Genomic DNA, 17,496 nt, shown 5'->3' on the forward strand with positions numbered 1-17,496 from the left:
TAGATGCACCTACAAATAACACCTAATGCTATCAATGAGGGGTATTGCCACTGGCGAGTGACAGGGCCTTACTCTAGCTACAGTGGCACTAAGGGAAAATACGATGGCCCTTATTAGAAACACATTATTTACTATTATATTTTATAGTGAATTTTGTGATTGGGCTTGCCCTAAAATTTTGTGGCACGTGCGATTAATAGCAATCGTGACATCGTTTTGTCATCCCTTGCCTAGGTATAGCCTTCTTCGATAAATGGGCTATCGAACACAAAAATATTTTTTTAATCCTAAGATTAGCGCGTTCAATCAAACAAGCTCTTCAGCTTTATAATATTAGTATCTTTCATGTTTGGCCTAATTTGGCCGTGCCAAGACACTTTGCCACTTCAAAACTTGATGATACTCGTAACTGTAGTCGCTTGGCTGTGCCATCAGATTTTTCCACTTCAGAAATCGATGATAGTGAAGCAGTGGTCGTTGCAATTTTGGAACGCCGCATTTTAAATTATGGCCAAAGAATAAAGCGCGCAGAAGGGACTTTTGAGCAATCATTTTGAATTTCGTACCTACACGATTATTATTCGCATTGTGGAATTTTTAGCAGAGTTTCAATTGTTTTAAAATGTGTTGGTTGGCATCAAATTCGCAGCTTAGAAAAAGATCTATCAAAATTGGTCTCGGGATTTTTGGTTTTTAAATTAGAGTGCCTAATTGATCGTTTTATTGCAACTTATGACTGAAAGATAAAGTAATGACATTGGTAGCTTCAAACAGTTAAGCACGATCCTGCCACTTCGTTGCGTGTTTAGTATTCCTATAGTGGCTTCGGCATGGTGACGGCCCTTAGACGCACGCGCACGACCAATAGCGCTGCATCCGACGATTGTGGACCTTGTGTTATTAGAGTTAGAGCTCGATTTGACTGGTGTTTTCCCTTTGTGGAGTGGGTTTCTGGGGTTTGACAAGATGCTAAAGTCATAGATATAGTATTCCCAAAATAATCGTTTTAATAGTTAGCTTATACTGATCTATTTTATTATGACTTTAATGAATAACTGTGTCCCCAAAGACTAATGTTTTATGTGACCTTGTCAGATGTGTCAATGTTTGTGTTTTGTGTATCCCATGTTATTGGACGTATTGTTCTTGTGTGAGTACACTTTGTAGTGCTGGTACTAGTATTAGTAGAAAATGATTGCAGAAAACATAACGTGTGTCAAGGGAAATACACATCCTTTTTGTGTTATATAAAAGTTAGAAGTACTAATGAAAGTAATGGAGGATGTAAAATCTAAAAACTAGATATTGACTTGCCTTTAGAATTTAAAACATACATATCGGGTATTAAAAGAATCGCCGATATTTGGCTTCACTCACATCATAGTATTAATCTACAATGCAAGTAATTTATGAAAAGGGAGAGTACTACAATGCTTTAGTTGTATATTTGGCAATACAATAAAATAAAAAATTCTGTGCCCACCTAAGTGGCGTGTTGAAACTACGTAACATGGTACTAAGCATAAAGCCTTAAATTTAACCCTTTTCTTGGCACAGTATTTGAACATTCCTACGTATTGGATACTTTGCAGCATGGTAAGGGTTACTCCCTCATAATTTACAATCTGTTTATGCAGCTGATGCGTCTTTAAATGAGAGAGATTGAAAGATCCGAAAATATGAAATCGGTGCTAATAGCCCTTCAAGTCAACACCCTACGTCTCGTGTTAAGAACAGCACCTTACAGAACCAACAACAAACCCACTTTATAATCGGAATGCCCAAAGCCGTGGTCTGAGATAACGAAAGCCACGCCACGCTCGCGGTCAGTTGGCGTCGCTCCAGCGCGATCGTCTGATGCACCCGGCTATTTCGAGACGTGTCCTTCGTATTTTGTTTTGATGATATCTATTTTTATTTTTGGTTTCCTTTTGTTTTTTAATTTTAAATACAAAAATACAAAATCGAGCGCAGTACCTCGAGGATTAATGACATAACTGCCGTAAGGAATGTGTCCGCGTGCTATTAATAATTCGGTGAACTTGAAGACTTTATAGTCGTTAAAATGAGAAATGGGTACCTACTTTTAGATCGAATTAATAAATGTTAGTACAAAGTTTTACACTGCTATGTATATTACCTAATATGAAATAAACCGTAATAATCTCGAACTTCGAAGATTGTGTTCAAACTTTCTCAAAATCGATAATAATTTTAAGAACTTCAATTTAGACGAGGATGAAGACGAAATTCGAAATTTAACTTATTTTCATGGGAATGTTTTAATAATTGATATTATCGTACCTTTTGCTAATTATTGTTTCCATAGTACCTTTGATACGGGGCACATTTTCCAGTTTCGAAATAAATTGAAATTGTTAAAGTTCAAGGCACAGTATCCTATCAACAGTGCTGTAATTTCAAGTCCAATGAAAAAGTTTCTTGTTCTTACAATATTTTTCAAAATAACTAACAGTGAGCATTGTCGGGCACAGTTGTTACGGCCATATCGGGCCTGGTAGCGGAGGTGCGGCAGCAGATGGACGCGGGCTACGCGCAGAACCAGCAACGACAGGTCACTGCATGCCGCAACATGGCCTCACCTTTCAAACCCACCATCTACCACTATTGTCTTCGAATAATATCCTCCTTTCACGGGTTACCTACATTATATCGAATCACAAATGATCGAAAATCAAAATATCGAACACGTTTCATCGAACGATCAGAATATCGAACGATCAAAATATCGAATGCTCAAAATATCGAACGTTCAGAATATCGAATTTACAAATGATCGAACGATCAAAATATCGGATGATTAAAATATCGAAAGTCGATCTTATGTTGCATAGTATAGAAAGATGGAGGTAAGGGTTCCTTGTTGACTATGGTACCCAAAAGTGGGAAATAAAAAAATGTGTTTAAGAATTTATGTTTCATTTACATTAATCGTATGACATTTAATTAAAACCTCTATATTGGTTTTTCGATATTTTAATCATTCGATATTTTGATCGTTCGATCATTTGTAAATTCGATATTCTGAACGTTCGATATTTTGAGCATTCGATATTTTGATCTTTCGATGAAACGTGTTCGATATTTTGATTTTCGATCATTTGTAATTCGATATGGTGTAGGTAACCCTCCTTTCACACCCATCATCTACCACTCATTACCTTCAAATATAGTTCGATCCTCCACATCCAACAACCAGTGTACCCATATTCATTCACCATTCCTATCTCCTACCACTGATGGCCTTCAAATATCCTTCCTTCCTCCACTTCGTAAAACGATATCATAATAAATAATATAACCATAATATGGATATTATGCGGGTGTCTATGGGCGACGGTAATCACTTACCATCAAGTGATCCGTCTGCTCGTTTGCTCTTCTTCAAATCATATTTCCACTATTGCATCTCATAGAATTCAAACGGCAAAAACTCAACGTTTTATTGAACTTTTCTTTAGGACTCTTCTAAAATCAAAGTTTATTTCCAGTTCTGAAATAAGATGATTTTTCAGAACATTTTTTTGTTAAATTTCCATTCATAATTACGAATTGGTTTATACTAATTACTAACTTGTCCTATTAGGACCACAACATAATCTAAAATCTTACAAAGGGGCTTCAATAATGGTAAAAATATTTAATTTTCTACCAATGCGAGTGTCATTATCAACTGTGGTCCTTGAATATTCCAGTTAATTAGCCGTTATCACCCGTTATGGCGTTGTTGACGTTATTTTAACATCATTAAGCACATTCTTAACTTACGTCTCATTTGTATCCTCCATGTTTCATTTATCGCTGTTTTTGCCCTTTGACTTTGACCGCAAAATATTGTTTCTAACACTCTTTTCCTTACTTTGTGGACTTTGTTATTTGTGTTTAAAGTTCTCGGTTGATTTTTGTGAGCTTTTTCGTTGTGTCTCACTCACTTCATATGATTTACTAATTTTTTTAATGGTCTTTCAAGTTAATAAAATACTCAAATTAATATGATCTCAAGACCAATCATACGTTTTAAATCCTTACATCCATATCCCAATATACCTACATGAAATTAAACGTTACGTCTATCCGTATACAAAAGAAAGCATTAGAATCATGTTCAGCCAAAATTATTAATAATTTGATATTAAAAAATAATTAAATGGCATTGAAGCCTAAAATAGGCCTCTACTATGGAGTATGGAGAGAAGCAGATATTTTAGATGCCTTTAGTCAGTTTCGGTTTACCATGTGAACTGCAAATTATGATGATGATCTCGTGCAAAAAAGTTGCTGAAAAGATACTAATATTTCAAATATACGGAAAAGTCTATTTTAATTTTAAGTTTGCACTTAGATCCCTTATGCCTTCACGTTTTTGTTTCGTTGCGTTTACATTCAGTTCGGTCAGGTAAGGTCTGTCGCATGGAGTTACTGTCGTCGCCGCCACTGTCTGCCTGTACCTAAGTTACCATGCCATGACTAACAAAATTTCTAGTTCTAACTGTAAAAAAAATAGGCAGAAAACCAGGAGCAGCTGAATGAAAATGTCACTTCTGATCTTTCTATCATCTGTGAACTTTTCGGTGGTTTGGTTGCCTTGGACCAGTTTAAACTATAGGTTTTCATAACTAAAATTTAATGAGCTGCAGATTAATTAATATTTAGATTAAATCTTGAATAGGTACGTAAATAAATAAAAATAATGTTCAAAAACTTTTTTGCTTTTTACTGCTATTGCACTGTGTTATTTTCTGTTCTGTTTAGACTTACAAAACACCTGTTATATTGGTTAAGTCTTTTGTGTTATAGATTTAGAAGTGCTGTAAATTATTATTTTCACAGTGTGGAGCTGAAATAAGTTTTTTGTTAGCTTGTATTTAGTTCGTATGTATTTTCTAGTTTTAGTTAGCCAAGCTTACGTGTTTGTGAACTAAAACCATCTGGCAATACATCTTATTTCTGTTACAAATACTTTTCGACATTACAATTGACTAAAGCTATCAAATTTTATAAATTTTCTTCAACAAAGAGGTGTATTGTGAGATGAAACTTAATTTTTTCCATTCTTGCCATCACAGAAGTGTCCCTAAATTTCCAGGACCTGCAGGATAACCACGCTCGCCCCTACACTAACGGAACCGTCCTACACAACACCGGGCCCGTGCACATAGTCGCGAGTGAGTACCGGGAGGAGTCCAAAGAGAAAAGCCCAGAACCCGCCAAGAATGAATCCATCCCTGAGTCTAAAGAACCCTCCCCTGAGCCTAAAGAATCAGCTCCAGAAGAGAAACCAACCCCTGCGCCCAAAGAATCCCCTCCCGACCTTAAAGAACCCAAAGAATTCTCCCCTGAGCCTAAAGAATCAGCTCCAGAAGAGAAACCAACCCCTGCGCCTAAAGAATCCACTCCCGAGCACAAAGAACCTACCCCTGACCGCAAAGAATCTTCCGCTGAACTTGAAGAGTCTTCACCAGAGCCCAATGAATCCTCCCCTGACCTGAAAGAATCTTCTGTTGAGCTTGAAGACCTTACACCCGAGTCCAAAGACACCAGTCCTGAATCTGAAGAGCCGATCCCAGACCAGAAAGAATCCACTGAAACAAAAGACCAAAAACACAATGCAGATCTCGTTAAACTTACAGATACTGAAAACGCTGTAGAAATTGCTGAAGACGTTGTAGTAAAATCCACTGAAGACTTTTTGGACAACGCTAGAGAAGTGGAAGTGGTTTCGGCTAAAGAATTTGAGGAAAGTCCCAAGAAAGAAGAGAGGACGACACCTGAACTGCTAGAGGAGGCTCTGAAAGAGGATTCGTCGGAGAAAGGATCGGAGGATGGCGCGGAGGAGGACCAGGAAAAACCCAGTGTAAAGGTGAGTTTCCTTATTTCCTTTGCAATGACGTGATATAATTTTGTGGCTAAATACTTTCACTTACTTTATCTATGTGGTTTTTATTAGTAGTAACTTTTGTGGCTGCAAATATTTAACTCCTGTGATAAGTATAGTGCGATCAATAATAATTTATATAAAATTCACTTCACGGGATTTTACATCAAAACTTTTATAACGGTAAAAAATATATTTACCCTCCCGACGTTTCAACTCGGTTGCACGAGTCATGGTGGTAATTTATATGCTGGACGTTACATTTTCTGAAGATTCTCCAAAACTACGTGACGTTTTAGCTTTAACCCTAGCCTTCTGCAGAGTCCCAGAGTATAGGTAGCAACGTGTAGTTAGTGTAGTTCAGTAGCTCTTTAACAAAGAGTGAACATCTGGTGCGCTGTTAGCGTAGTTTTAGTAGCTATCAGCACCTATAGTTCAATGAACATCTCCCACGTGCCCTAGTAGCGTAGCAAGCAGCAATACAGTAGCTACAGTAGCTCTAGTAAGTCGCAAACGAAGTTCTAGCTAGTAGCTCCTAGTTCCTAGAGAATAATAAACATTGTTCACTGGCCTTTTAGCGTAGCTATGGTAGCTCCCAGCACTTGAACACCTCTCACGTGCCCTAGTAGCGTAGCCGTAGTAACACCTACCTACAGCATTCGGTCAATGCCACGTGCCGTAGTAGAGTAGCTCTTACTCGTAGTTCCTATAACAAATGAACTTCTCACCTGCCCTATACCGTAGTTGTATAGTCCGGTCGCCGAGCACGCGCGAGCTACTGTGCGACAGCGGCAGCAGTGAGTGTGCGAGCGCGACAGCAATATAATAGGGATGTTTCCTGGGTAAAAAAGCAAGAGTTTTAATTAGTCCGTCAGTAAACTTAGCAAAAACTATTCGACACGTATTTTTCGCTTTTTAAAACTAATGAAAATGTAAAGAGATAAAGCGTGCCAAAGTTCTAAAGTAAATGCCCGTGACCTCAGTGAGTGCGTAAAAGTGCAGCACTTTGTGACGTCGCGCTAAACTTCAACGCACTATAACTTTGTAATTATTTGTTTGATTGACAATTCAAAATATGTGTCCAATATTTTTTTATATTAAAATTGACGGATTAAAAATTCTTTTTAGGAAACTAGCCTATTACGCGCGTGCGATAAGGATAGGTAGCTTGAGGTCATTGCTCGGCGACCGGACTTTAGTAGGTTGCTCCCTGAACACGTGCCCAAGTAGCGTAGCCGTCAGCTGTAGTGGCTCGTCCCACAGGTGGTGGGCATGGAGGTGACGGCGCACACGGCGGACGGCGGCTCGTGGCGCCCTCCCGCGATCGCCACCGCGCCCGCGCCCGCGCCCGCCGGTCGCGCGGTGAGGCCCTACTGCACTGTCCATATCACACAGATCCTATACGACGATCCTGCATCTTGATACTTGTGTAACGTTCGTGATGTTTGTGCCAAATGATGTAATTTTCAATTTAATTTTAATTTTTTGTAGTTATGTGGATGAATTACTATCGCTCTCCCTTTCTCTTTCTTCACACCATCTGGAATCGGCGAAACGTGTTTTCACTGTCTGTTTCATTATTTAATTTTCTTTCCAAAACGAACTATCTACAAAACTTTAACAAGCGAATTGAGAACCTCCTTTTGTTGAAGTCGGTTAATCATATTAGACTTGACCATTTATACCCTAAATCTAATTTGATTCTTTGGAATAGACTATGTAAATGGGACTTCATAAGTACCTAATCATTGAAGTGATATCTAACTTGTAGATTTTAAAATACTTTGTTAAGATTTTGAAGGCTGCAATTGGAAGAAATAAGCTTATCAAACCTCTAAAAAGTGACCTTGATTTACAGGTAATATTATTGTAGGCAGAATTTAGCTAGCCGTTATTATAGGCTGAATTTACTTTGGCACAGGTTTTTGTTTTATGCGGCGCAAACTTACTCATTTGGTATGACAGATTCTACATCATTTGGCACAGATTTCAATGTTGTTTGTATGTGTAGTGAATGTTTAGATTCCTCTAATATCACTGTTTCCTCTATTATAATATTTATGATACCCTCCCAAAAGTGGGCACTTGAAACCAATTTTTTACGAGTTATCCATAAGGGTTAGCTTAACTTGCACTGGTTAATTTTTAATGCACAAGAACACATTCAGTTTATCATTACCAACATTGTAGTTAAGACTAAAAATGATTTAATAAGTTACTATTTTCAGTACTTTCTATCATGTCAAAGTGTTGGGTTGTTTTTTCCCCTTAACACTGCCTGAATATATTTTATGTTGTCGTAGTTAGAAATAATTCGCTATAATTTCAGAATCACCATGCGTACATTCCATTCAAAAAGAAAAGTGAAATATACACAAACTACTACATTATCCACACTTCAGTGCAATCGCTCTGAATTTCTCAAGTTATATTTTGATTATCATATTTTATTATTTGTCCAGCGGATTGGTCAGCTTTCTATCTATGAGATATCGTTTAAATTCGGTTTTTGCACAAGTAGCGTTTATGTATATCACCAGTGTATCTCATGCATATTTATATTTGTCATGGATGAGGTACGCTCTGTCGCATAATTCCAAACATACAGTACAAAGTAAAACTGCTTTTTTCTTACCTCACACTTTATTTACATTATTTTACAATAATAAAACAATTATTCCAAACCAGCAGTTTTATTTCGTACTAACATGTCTGTTTTTTTACTAATATAGGTTGAATCTAACGTGAATCTAGAGTTGCTAGTAGATAAAAATATTAAAGAAATAATTTTGCTGTAATATGCGAGACAAATTAAATTCTGCATCGCTATACTGGGTGGTCCAAAGGAATTTGATCAAAATACAATAAAGAACTTAATCATACCTCTTTATTTTTTAATGATGATGAGCAAAAAGTCATCCTTCATATTTCAAAGTGGGGTAAATACTTTCTCGTACTTATAAGTAGGTAAGCAACGAAGGAAATACTTGAGACTCGTAAGTAACTTTTAGCAGGACTGCATAAATCCCGGATGTCTTTCTAATCTCTGGCGTATCTGGCCGCATATATTGTCCAGTATTATAGGTACTGCAGCAGAGTTACAATTGCCTAAAATGATGATTTTATGAATCTCAGTAAAATTAAAATTATTTTCATTCATACTTAGGTATTAAAGTTTGATGTTGCACACTTGCCCTCCTCCTCTTCTATTTGATAGGTATTTATGGCTTCTGAGCAAATAAAAAAGTAAAGGTGGAGTAGTCTTGACCAGGTTAAGGCAAATCAGATTTTCTTAGGTAGGTACCAGGTAGGGGTAGGTATCGCCTACCACTGGGATACTAAGGCCCAGAACACACGGCGAAACGCAATTGCAACGAAACTGCAACTTCTAGCCTTCTAGTTACTTTTGAGTTGCATCTAAGTTTCTGCCATAGATTCCGTTGAGAGACCACACATGACGCGACCAGTTTGAAACCGGTTTGAAATGGTCGCGTCGTGTGTGGTCTCTCAACGGAATTTACGGAGTAACTAGAAGTTGCAGTTTCGTTGCAATTGCGTTTCGCGACAGCAATATAATTACGCGCGAGCGATAAGGATGGGTAGCTTGGGGTCATTGGACAAAATTCTACGTGCTCACGGACCAGGCGTTAGCTATCCTAGCCCGCCTACCGTAATAAAGGCCTGTTTCCTGTCCGCAGCACGAGGCGGAGTCGGTGCAGTCCATCTTCTTGGAGACTCAGATCCCGCAGCAGGCGCGAGTGCTGGTGGCCGACTTCCAGGACCACGCCGACGCGCGTACGCAGCCCAAGCACTCGCCGGTCAGTCACTTTACATACGCACGTAATACCTACGGCTGGTGGTTAGGTGGACCGACGATCTGGTGAAGGTCGCGGGAGGTACCTGGATGCAAGCGGCGCAGGACCGGTCTTTGTGGAAATCCTTGGGGGAGGCCTTTGTCCAGCAGTGGACGTCTTTCGGCTGAGACGAACGAACGAACGAACCTACGTCTGAAAGCCGACTATCGAATAATCTTATATACTACTAATATTATAAATGCGAAAGTTTGGATGTCTGGATATATGTTTGTTACTCTTTCACGCAAAAAGTACTGAACGGATTTTAATGACACTTTACACTTTTACCTCCTTACTAATAAAACTTACACGCTGGTTGATCAGTGTTTTAAAGTGACGTTTAGTATGGAAATGTCATTTTAAAACAGTGATCAACAACTGTGTAACTTTTTATTAGTAAGGGGGTTATTGTTTATAACCCAGAATAACATATAGGCTATAATTTATTTATGACGAACTATGACAAAATAAATTTAACGCGAAGCCGCGGGCAAAAGCTAGTAGCATATAAATAGCTGCAATATTTTCACTATACTGTTGTAGGGCAGCACTAGAGCAGTAAAAATTGCAAAAATAGGGAATAACTACAGTAATTCTATCTTTATCGTGCCAGTAGCGCCCTCTGTGCAGTTTTGCGTATCGAAACGTGAGTCCACCATTTTAAGTAAACTATTGTCATTGTAAGAAACTATTGAGATAGTCAATGCTTATGAATATACCAACTGTCCTTCCACTCTTGAGTTGCTCCTCTTTTTACCTTCTTAATTAATTGTTATCATTTTTGGTTTCTGTTCTTGTACCTTAGTGCGCAAGTTCTACTTGGACAGGTTGGACTTGACCTTTTCTATAATATTAAAACACTCGATTACAACTTATTTGTCAGCTTTTAATCTTTTTTTGATTCGTTTTTGATGACGCTTTCGGCAGCTATAGTACAGTCGACTGCACATCAAGTTATACATTTTTGTTGCAAAATAGCCTGTGTTACGACGAGATAAGATGTCACTGTGTTTAGGTTGATGTGCTGTCGTCCGTACATGCAGCGCCATCTCACGGCGCAATAGGACAACTCGTGTTCTCTTTGACAAAGGCGTATAAAATAATGTCTTTTTGTTTTCTTCAGACGGTGGTGAGCGGCAAGATGACGCTGTCTCTCATCCAGGACGCGCCGCGAGACACTCCCGACCGGGATCTTGGTAGGTTTAGATTATATTGTTTATGGAGGCCTTGAAAGTTCTGCAGGGTGGAATTTTGTAATGCTTCCTCCAGGGAAAGTACCTACTCTTAATACTGTAGATAGAAAATTTTACTGAAAGAAAACATTCCTTTATTTTTGAAAAGAAAAAGAACTGCATTCATAGATTTTCGAAAATTCACTACCATACCAATAACAATTTTCTGCACATAATTAAAGTAATGTAAGATTTCATGGTTTTCCTTTCATTTGATTTATCAAGTTTATTAGAGATATTTCATCCTTATATTTAACCCTAACGATCGATGCAATAAAAATACAGGGTGTAATTTTTAACAGATTTTAGTTGGTTCGATTCCCGGGTGTGGCAAGCAAATTTTTGGAAATCTTTGAATGCGGTTCTATTTCTATTCAAAAATAAAGGAATGTTTTCTTTGAGAAATTTTTTCTATCTACAATATTAAGAGTACTTTCCCTCCAGGTGGCATTACAAAATTCCATCCTGTATATGTATGTTGTGCTGAGAAAACTACTCCAAAGAGGAGTTCTAGTCTACTTAGCGGGCTTTGGTGTCTTCAGGCTGATTTACACTTTGATTTGTGTGAGTGCAGGTGAGTACTGCGAGTGTAGGTGTGTAGTGCGAGTAGTGTCCAATTCACTGCGAGTGTCCAGACGTGTTTAGTGGCAGGCACGCTGCGAGTGAGGGGGGAGGAAGGGAGCGCGGGACGAGGCTACTCGCAAAAAAATAGAACACGCTTCCATTCACTTTACTACACAGCCAACTAATCACTTGCACTAATCAGTTGCTGTCCACACCTAGTCACTAATAATCACCTGCACTCACACTAATCAAAGTGGAAATCAGCCTTTCTTACTAAGATGTGCCTAGTTTGCTGTTTAAAAGATGTCAAATGATATTTTTTTACGATAAAGGCTTATAAATAATTACGATTTTAATTGTTACTTTTCAGAATCAACAGTAGACGACTTCACAACAGCGAGTGGAGTCACACAGCCGGCCGCTGAGGTGAGCTTTTAGCACTAATTAATGCTTAATATTTGATACGCTAAGTTAACGTGTATGCAAGCAGCAGCAGCAAGCATCAGTATCAGTACTCAACGTTCAAATAATCTTTCGTACTACGCAAACTATGTAAACTGTTTACACATATTATGTCGCTGCTGTCATCATTGCTGTCACGAGCAATGTGTTATGTTTTTGGGCATATTGCTGCGACACTGGCCCCGCCCCCTTTTCACATCTCCCTTTAGTTTCTGTGATCTGTGATTTTTCCCATAAATTTTAACAGTTGACAAAGTTGTTGACAAACACTAGTGGAAACCTATACATATAGGTAGATTTATTGACTTACTTGACTTATGGTCCTATGTCCCCTAGATGGGGCAGAGGGCGTCCACAACAGTCCTCCATCGCGTTCGGTCTTGAGCTATGTGTTTGATCTCGTTCCAAGTCTTGCCGATCTTCTTTGCCTCGTCTGCCACAGTGCGCCGCCAAGTTTGCTTGGGGCGACCACGTTTGCGTTTTCCTTGGGGGTTCCAATCCAGAGCCTGCTTGGGGATGTGATCGGGATCCCTTCGGAGAGTGTGGCCAATCCAGTTCCACTTGCGGCGCTTGATCTGCTGGTCGATCGGAATTTCGTGGCAGCGTTCCAATAGCTCGACGTTGGAGATTTTCTCAGGCCAGTAAATGCCGAGAATTCGGCGAAGGCAGCGGTTGACGAAGACCTGCAGCTGGTGCGAGATGACCTTGGTGACCTTCCACGTTTCACACCCAGTAGATTTATTGATCTATCATAATTAAATTTTATCTCATTACAGAAAGACGAAGAGTTGTCCGACGAGGAAATCGACGAGGAGATCGAGATAGAAGAGATCGAGGAAGAAGTTGAAGAAGTTGACGAGGAAGAAGAACCGAAGAAGAACTCGGTCCAGAAGAAGTGAACTGATTGTAAAGGCGCGGTACCTCGGCATTAGAGGGTTAGATTTTGATAGAGCTCCCATCGACAACAAGAATAAATTGTATTGTCAAACGATTCTGAAACGCTTAGTGGCAAAAAATGGAATATTATTAATTGTAGCGCCATCCTAATAATGTCGTAGTTGACTGGGACGGTTCAGTGTTGGAATCGAAAAAAAAAATTACAGAAGGAAAATCAATATGGTATCTGTGGTGCAATATAAAACATAGATAACAAATAGCACAGACCATGTTAGCGTCGCTTCTGTTTTGTTTATTGTCTGGCTCTAATGAAGGAGTATGAGTTTTCTTTGAAACTACTTTTAACTAGGGGGCACTCATACTAACATAAAGATTCCTACAAGCTTAATAAATGTTAAGCAAAGTGAAAGCTTATATCATAAAACGATGTAAATCGATGGTAAATACCACATTTATTCTTGTTGCTGTTGGAAGGACAGATGAAACGTAGATATGTGCGAATATTTTGTAATAAATTTTTTACTGGCATTGAAGTTTAAGGAAGTTAGAATAATAGTTATAGATATATTTAGGCTTTATTTCTTTGCCACTCATTCTCTGACTTCATTTTTGTTACAATTATGTGTTATACTTCTGGGATGTGTCATTGATAAGTTGAAAATAAGATTTAAACCTCTAATGTCGATTCAAAGAATAATGACGAAATGAAAGATAATTTTGACCTAAGATACAGATTTGATTATTGCTCTTTTCAATTATATTCGCATAGCGTATGCATATACTTTAGTTCTATTCAGTAACCAAGTAATTTTATCTTTGGTCATTGTTATCATCAATTTGTCAAAATTCGTGACATGTACTGGCAACTTCTAGCGCTACTTTTAAGCTCCATATCTAGATTATATTGAGTGATATCGCGAGTCTTAACATAATATTAGGGTCAAGTAATCCAACTATACGTTAAATTTAACCATTTCGACGTGCGGTCTCTGTGATCACAGATATCAGTTAAGTCCGGAGTTAAGACAGCAGTTTTTTTTTTCAATGGTAACATTTATTTATTTTTTACATAAAGTTCGTAGTAATGTCAGCAGGGACCTATTGAGTGGATTGAGGGAAAATAATATTATAACTGGAAAGTTGCGACATTACTATCATACCATGGATATTATATTTTGTAAGTAATAAAGTGTCTGATATTTATGCTGTCGGACTGTTGAGACCACAGTGACCGCATTTAGTAAGATGTTTTCATCTAGATGTAAATTTCATTTACTTACGCATTGACTAAATATTTCTCGTGAGTGTTGAAGGAATAAACAATCTAGACGTAATGTTGCTGTAACTACGAATTTATATTTAAAGTAATAGTACAACTTTCTGGTTCAGTTTGTGCCAAATTTTCTTCCAGCTTTTTATTGTTATTGCTATAAAATAGAAAACATTTTGTATTATGATTATTGTACTCAAGCTCAACTTAAATTTACTACGTTTATTGTATATTTAGGCCAATTTTTAAGTCTGCAAATTAAAAGCCAAATTTTCCTTATATTTTAGATAATAGCTCAATAAAGCCCCAGTTTAAATTTTAAGTAGGATATTAAAATTTGCACCTGTGTGAGTTTGTAGATATAATTGTGCATTTATGAATAATTGTGCAAGTGTATTTATTTTTTATTGATCATCATTTCATTGCAAATGCCTATTGCATTAAAGTATGCGCTGCTACAAACAGTTGTTTTGTTACTATACCTGTAAGTATCTGTGGCACAAAGAATATTTTAACTTGGTGACACGATGCAGCGCATGGCAATTAAGAAGTAGCTTTATTGCTCTCTAGAGGGACTAACTTTTATGTTTAAATGTTGCCGAAATGAACACGTTTCATTGTGTTATGTTATTAGTGAATAGCTTAAAATGAGAATTGGAAAATTAGCGACCCTGGAAGGTTTTCATCTGAGTGATGTTGACGCCCAAATATCTTTTATTATTATACCTATGTTGACCCCAAAGCTCTACTAGTTGCAGAGAGATGCTTTTTATCTGTCACTATAGCTAATTTTTACACACATGTGGTCTATATTTTTTACATCAGTCAAAACTAATCTTAAAAATGAATGTTGGAGGTTAATTCAATTCAAATTAACTATAAGATTACTAGCTTTGAAAGTACGATATTTTTACAGGATATTATGTTCTTTGTTTAAGGCTTTAGTACAGATTTAACAGTGTGAAGCTTGAACATTCCTATTCTCATTTGTATATTAACCTATTTGATATACGTAAAAACTACAAATATTATTTATTGTTATTATTTATTTGTGTACTTATTGTAGGACAATTTAACATTTAATTGTAGCATTTTCGTTGCTTGTTATGTTTTGTTTTTTAGTTGTAAGGAATAAACGTGAATTAACTGAATTCGTTTTTTATTTACTAGCTGTACCTAAAACCTTGGCTTCTATTTTACTAAGATAATCTCATGGAAACCCAGAGATCAAGCCACATTGCTCATAGAAATTAAATAAAACACAGGTTTTAAAGTAGCGTGACTAATTTCCACTGTTAAATACTCAAGAAAGTTTTTTCTATCTGTAATCAGATCTTATTAAACACACCATTTTTAAATTAAACACATCTAGATACCAACACATGAAAATTATTCAACTACATGTTCTTTAGTTTCTTTACCAAACAAAAGTAGGCATATTCTGGTTTGCTAGAGCAGGGTTTCCCAAATTTTTTTTGCCAAGGAACCCTAATAGATTATACTTTTCCTAGCGGAACCCCCGTCCTACTCCGCCCGCACGCCCTGCCCCTCCCTTGTGCGTAAACAAGTCGGTGCGAGCGAACAACGTCGGATAATATTTTTTATGGAACCCTTGCAGCCTTTCCACGGAACCCCAGGGTTCCGCGGACCACCATTCGGGAACCGCTGCGCTAGAGTATCACTTATGAGTTATTTTGTGGAATAAGTAAAAGATTATGATTTAAAAAACAACAATTTACTAATTTATACTTAATTAGAGGTTTAATTACATATTCTTCATTGAATGAACTAGTCCTTTCACTTCCTTGTGTTTACTTAGATTCTGAAAACAAAAGAAAACATTATTTATTAATATTTGTTATTTAAGTTTTTTTTTAACTCAAAAATTGTTAATTCCAAATATTCCAATTAGCAATAGCAAGTGTACAAGGTTCTAATAACAAAATAATTCAAGTGTACTTATTATTGAAAATAAAGATAAGCTAACATGTAACAGTAAAAACATGTTTGATTTGTATTAGTGTGTGGCAATACATGTTCCAACTATTACACAGCAACTTAGGTCTTACAGGAAGGTAACATCGGAATATTATTTTTGTTTCAATGTTTACAGAATATAGTTTGTCGATTCTAAATCCAATCCAATGTTGTGCTAGCTAGGTTTGATACTTCAGTTGTCAGAGATTTGAAGAAGTTACAGTCAATTCCTGAATTGATGGCATATTTTACTAACTTAAGGTACATGATAACTAAAGTTAGAGACTGTGAAGAAGTAGTAAAACAATAATAATTACCTGTGGTATAATTCTTCAATTCTTCGATGTCTTTCACTATGCTCCAGTCACGTTTGACGGATTGGATCGTTTTTGTGGCGTGAGGCACTTGCGGCAGCAGCTCCCAGCCTTCGTCGATAGCGGTCTTCTTGACCACGGCCACTAATCCCAAGAGCACCGCCATCGGCACGGAAATTGTTATCGATCTTTGCCAAGCACCAAAAACTGAACCCGCAGCCACTCCACCAAGGAAATAATTTATCTTGTCATTCTTGCCGCGAATGTTCTGGGCTACGTTAGTGGTCACGGTGAAGGCTGTGGCCATACCGACCAAAGGACCGATGTACCACATGAATCGTCCAGCGGTAGCCACAATACCTTTAGGCTGCGAGTACATAAGCACATCGAACGTAGCTGCACCAAGACCGGATAATGCGGCATATTTGGAAGTCACAATGCTTTTCATTAAAATATCCTGCCCCTCAGGGGTGTCGTAGTATTTATATTTCATCATATTTAGAGACATTATTGGATTTATTCAGGTTTTTTCAATAAAAATAGTTACACAACACCACCACTACTTGCTGACGGACATTTACGAAGTCAGTTAAATAATAATATGACAGCTGACAGTGACAAATAAATAGATTAAAAAAAATGAAATTTTGTAATTTTAGAGCATAATTATAGACAAACAGAATGTAAGCAATTAAACAGTTATAAGTTTTATATAACTACAGTATAGAATACATTTTATTTATATTTCCACAGAAATAAGCGACATGGAAATCTAATCTTTGACTAACTTCGTTAATGTATGTGTGAAATTACCTGTATCGTTCAAATACTTAAAATATTGAAACGAAGTATCTTAAATATTTTATTCATTACTTTGCTGTACTTTCTTACAGTACATTTTCTGTCATAAAAATTAAATAATTAATTTGTTTATATTATTTTTTTAATGAATAAATAATCCAAAATATTTAATCTTTTTGTTTTATAAAGGATTACAGATTATATCTATAACAAACATTTTGAACGTTAC

At 37.1% G+C, this 17,496-nt stretch overlaps 2 protein-coding genes across 11 annotated transcripts in view; one reads left to right on the forward strand and one right to left on the reverse strand.

Annotated features, from left to right (window-relative positions):
• RIC-3 (RIC3 acetylcholine receptor chaperone) overlaps positions 1 to 15,326 on the forward strand; it is a 34,589-nt gene extending 19,263 nt beyond the window's left edge. For 5 of the 10 annotated variants that reach the window (XM_028322345.1, XM_028322344.1, XM_028322341.1 and 2 more), the window contains 6 exons: positions 5,108 to 5,881; positions 7,160 to 7,258; positions 9,595 to 9,714; positions 10,874 to 10,946; positions 11,917 to 11,972; positions 12,785 to 15,326. In XM_028322345.1, coding sequence (XP_028178146.1) covers positions 5,108 to 5,881; positions 7,160 to 7,258; positions 9,595 to 9,714; positions 10,874 to 10,946; positions 11,917 to 11,972; positions 12,785 to 12,907 — 1,245 coding nt within the window. In that variant the 3' untranslated portion in view covers positions 12,908 to 15,326. Of the gene's footprint in view, positions 1 to 2,495; positions 2,576 to 5,107; positions 5,882 to 7,159; positions 7,259 to 9,594; positions 9,715 to 10,873; positions 10,947 to 11,916; positions 11,973 to 12,784 lie in introns of all 10 variants that reach the window. The other 5 variants (XM_028322342.1, XM_028322340.1, XM_028322347.1 and 2 more) reach the window with 4 other exon arrangements.
• A 568-nt stretch (positions 15,327 to 15,894) lies between these two features.
• Positions 15,895 to 17,059, reverse strand: ND-B14.7 (NADH dehydrogenase (ubiquinone) B14.7 subunit). Its single transcript, XM_028322350.1, has 2 exons — positions 16,470 to 17,059; positions 15,895 to 15,997 (listed from the first exon to the last, which is right to left on the reverse strand). The coding sequence occupies exons 1-2, from the start codon at positions 16,972 to 16,974 to the stop codon at positions 15,987 to 15,989; spliced, it is 516 nt and encodes a 171-aa protein (XP_028178151.1). The 5' UTR covers positions 16,975 to 17,059; the 3' UTR covers positions 15,895 to 15,986.
• Positions 17,060 to 17,496: the final 437 nt, after the last annotated feature.

The sequence above is a fragment of the Ostrinia furnacalis genome, unplaced genomic scaffold, assembly GCF_004193835.3.
Source record: "Ostrinia furnacalis isolate ACB-3 unplaced genomic scaffold, ASM419383v2 OfSCF7614, whole genome shotgun sequence".
Taxonomy (NCBI): domain Eukaryota; kingdom Metazoa; phylum Arthropoda; class Insecta; order Lepidoptera; family Crambidae; genus Ostrinia; species Ostrinia furnacalis.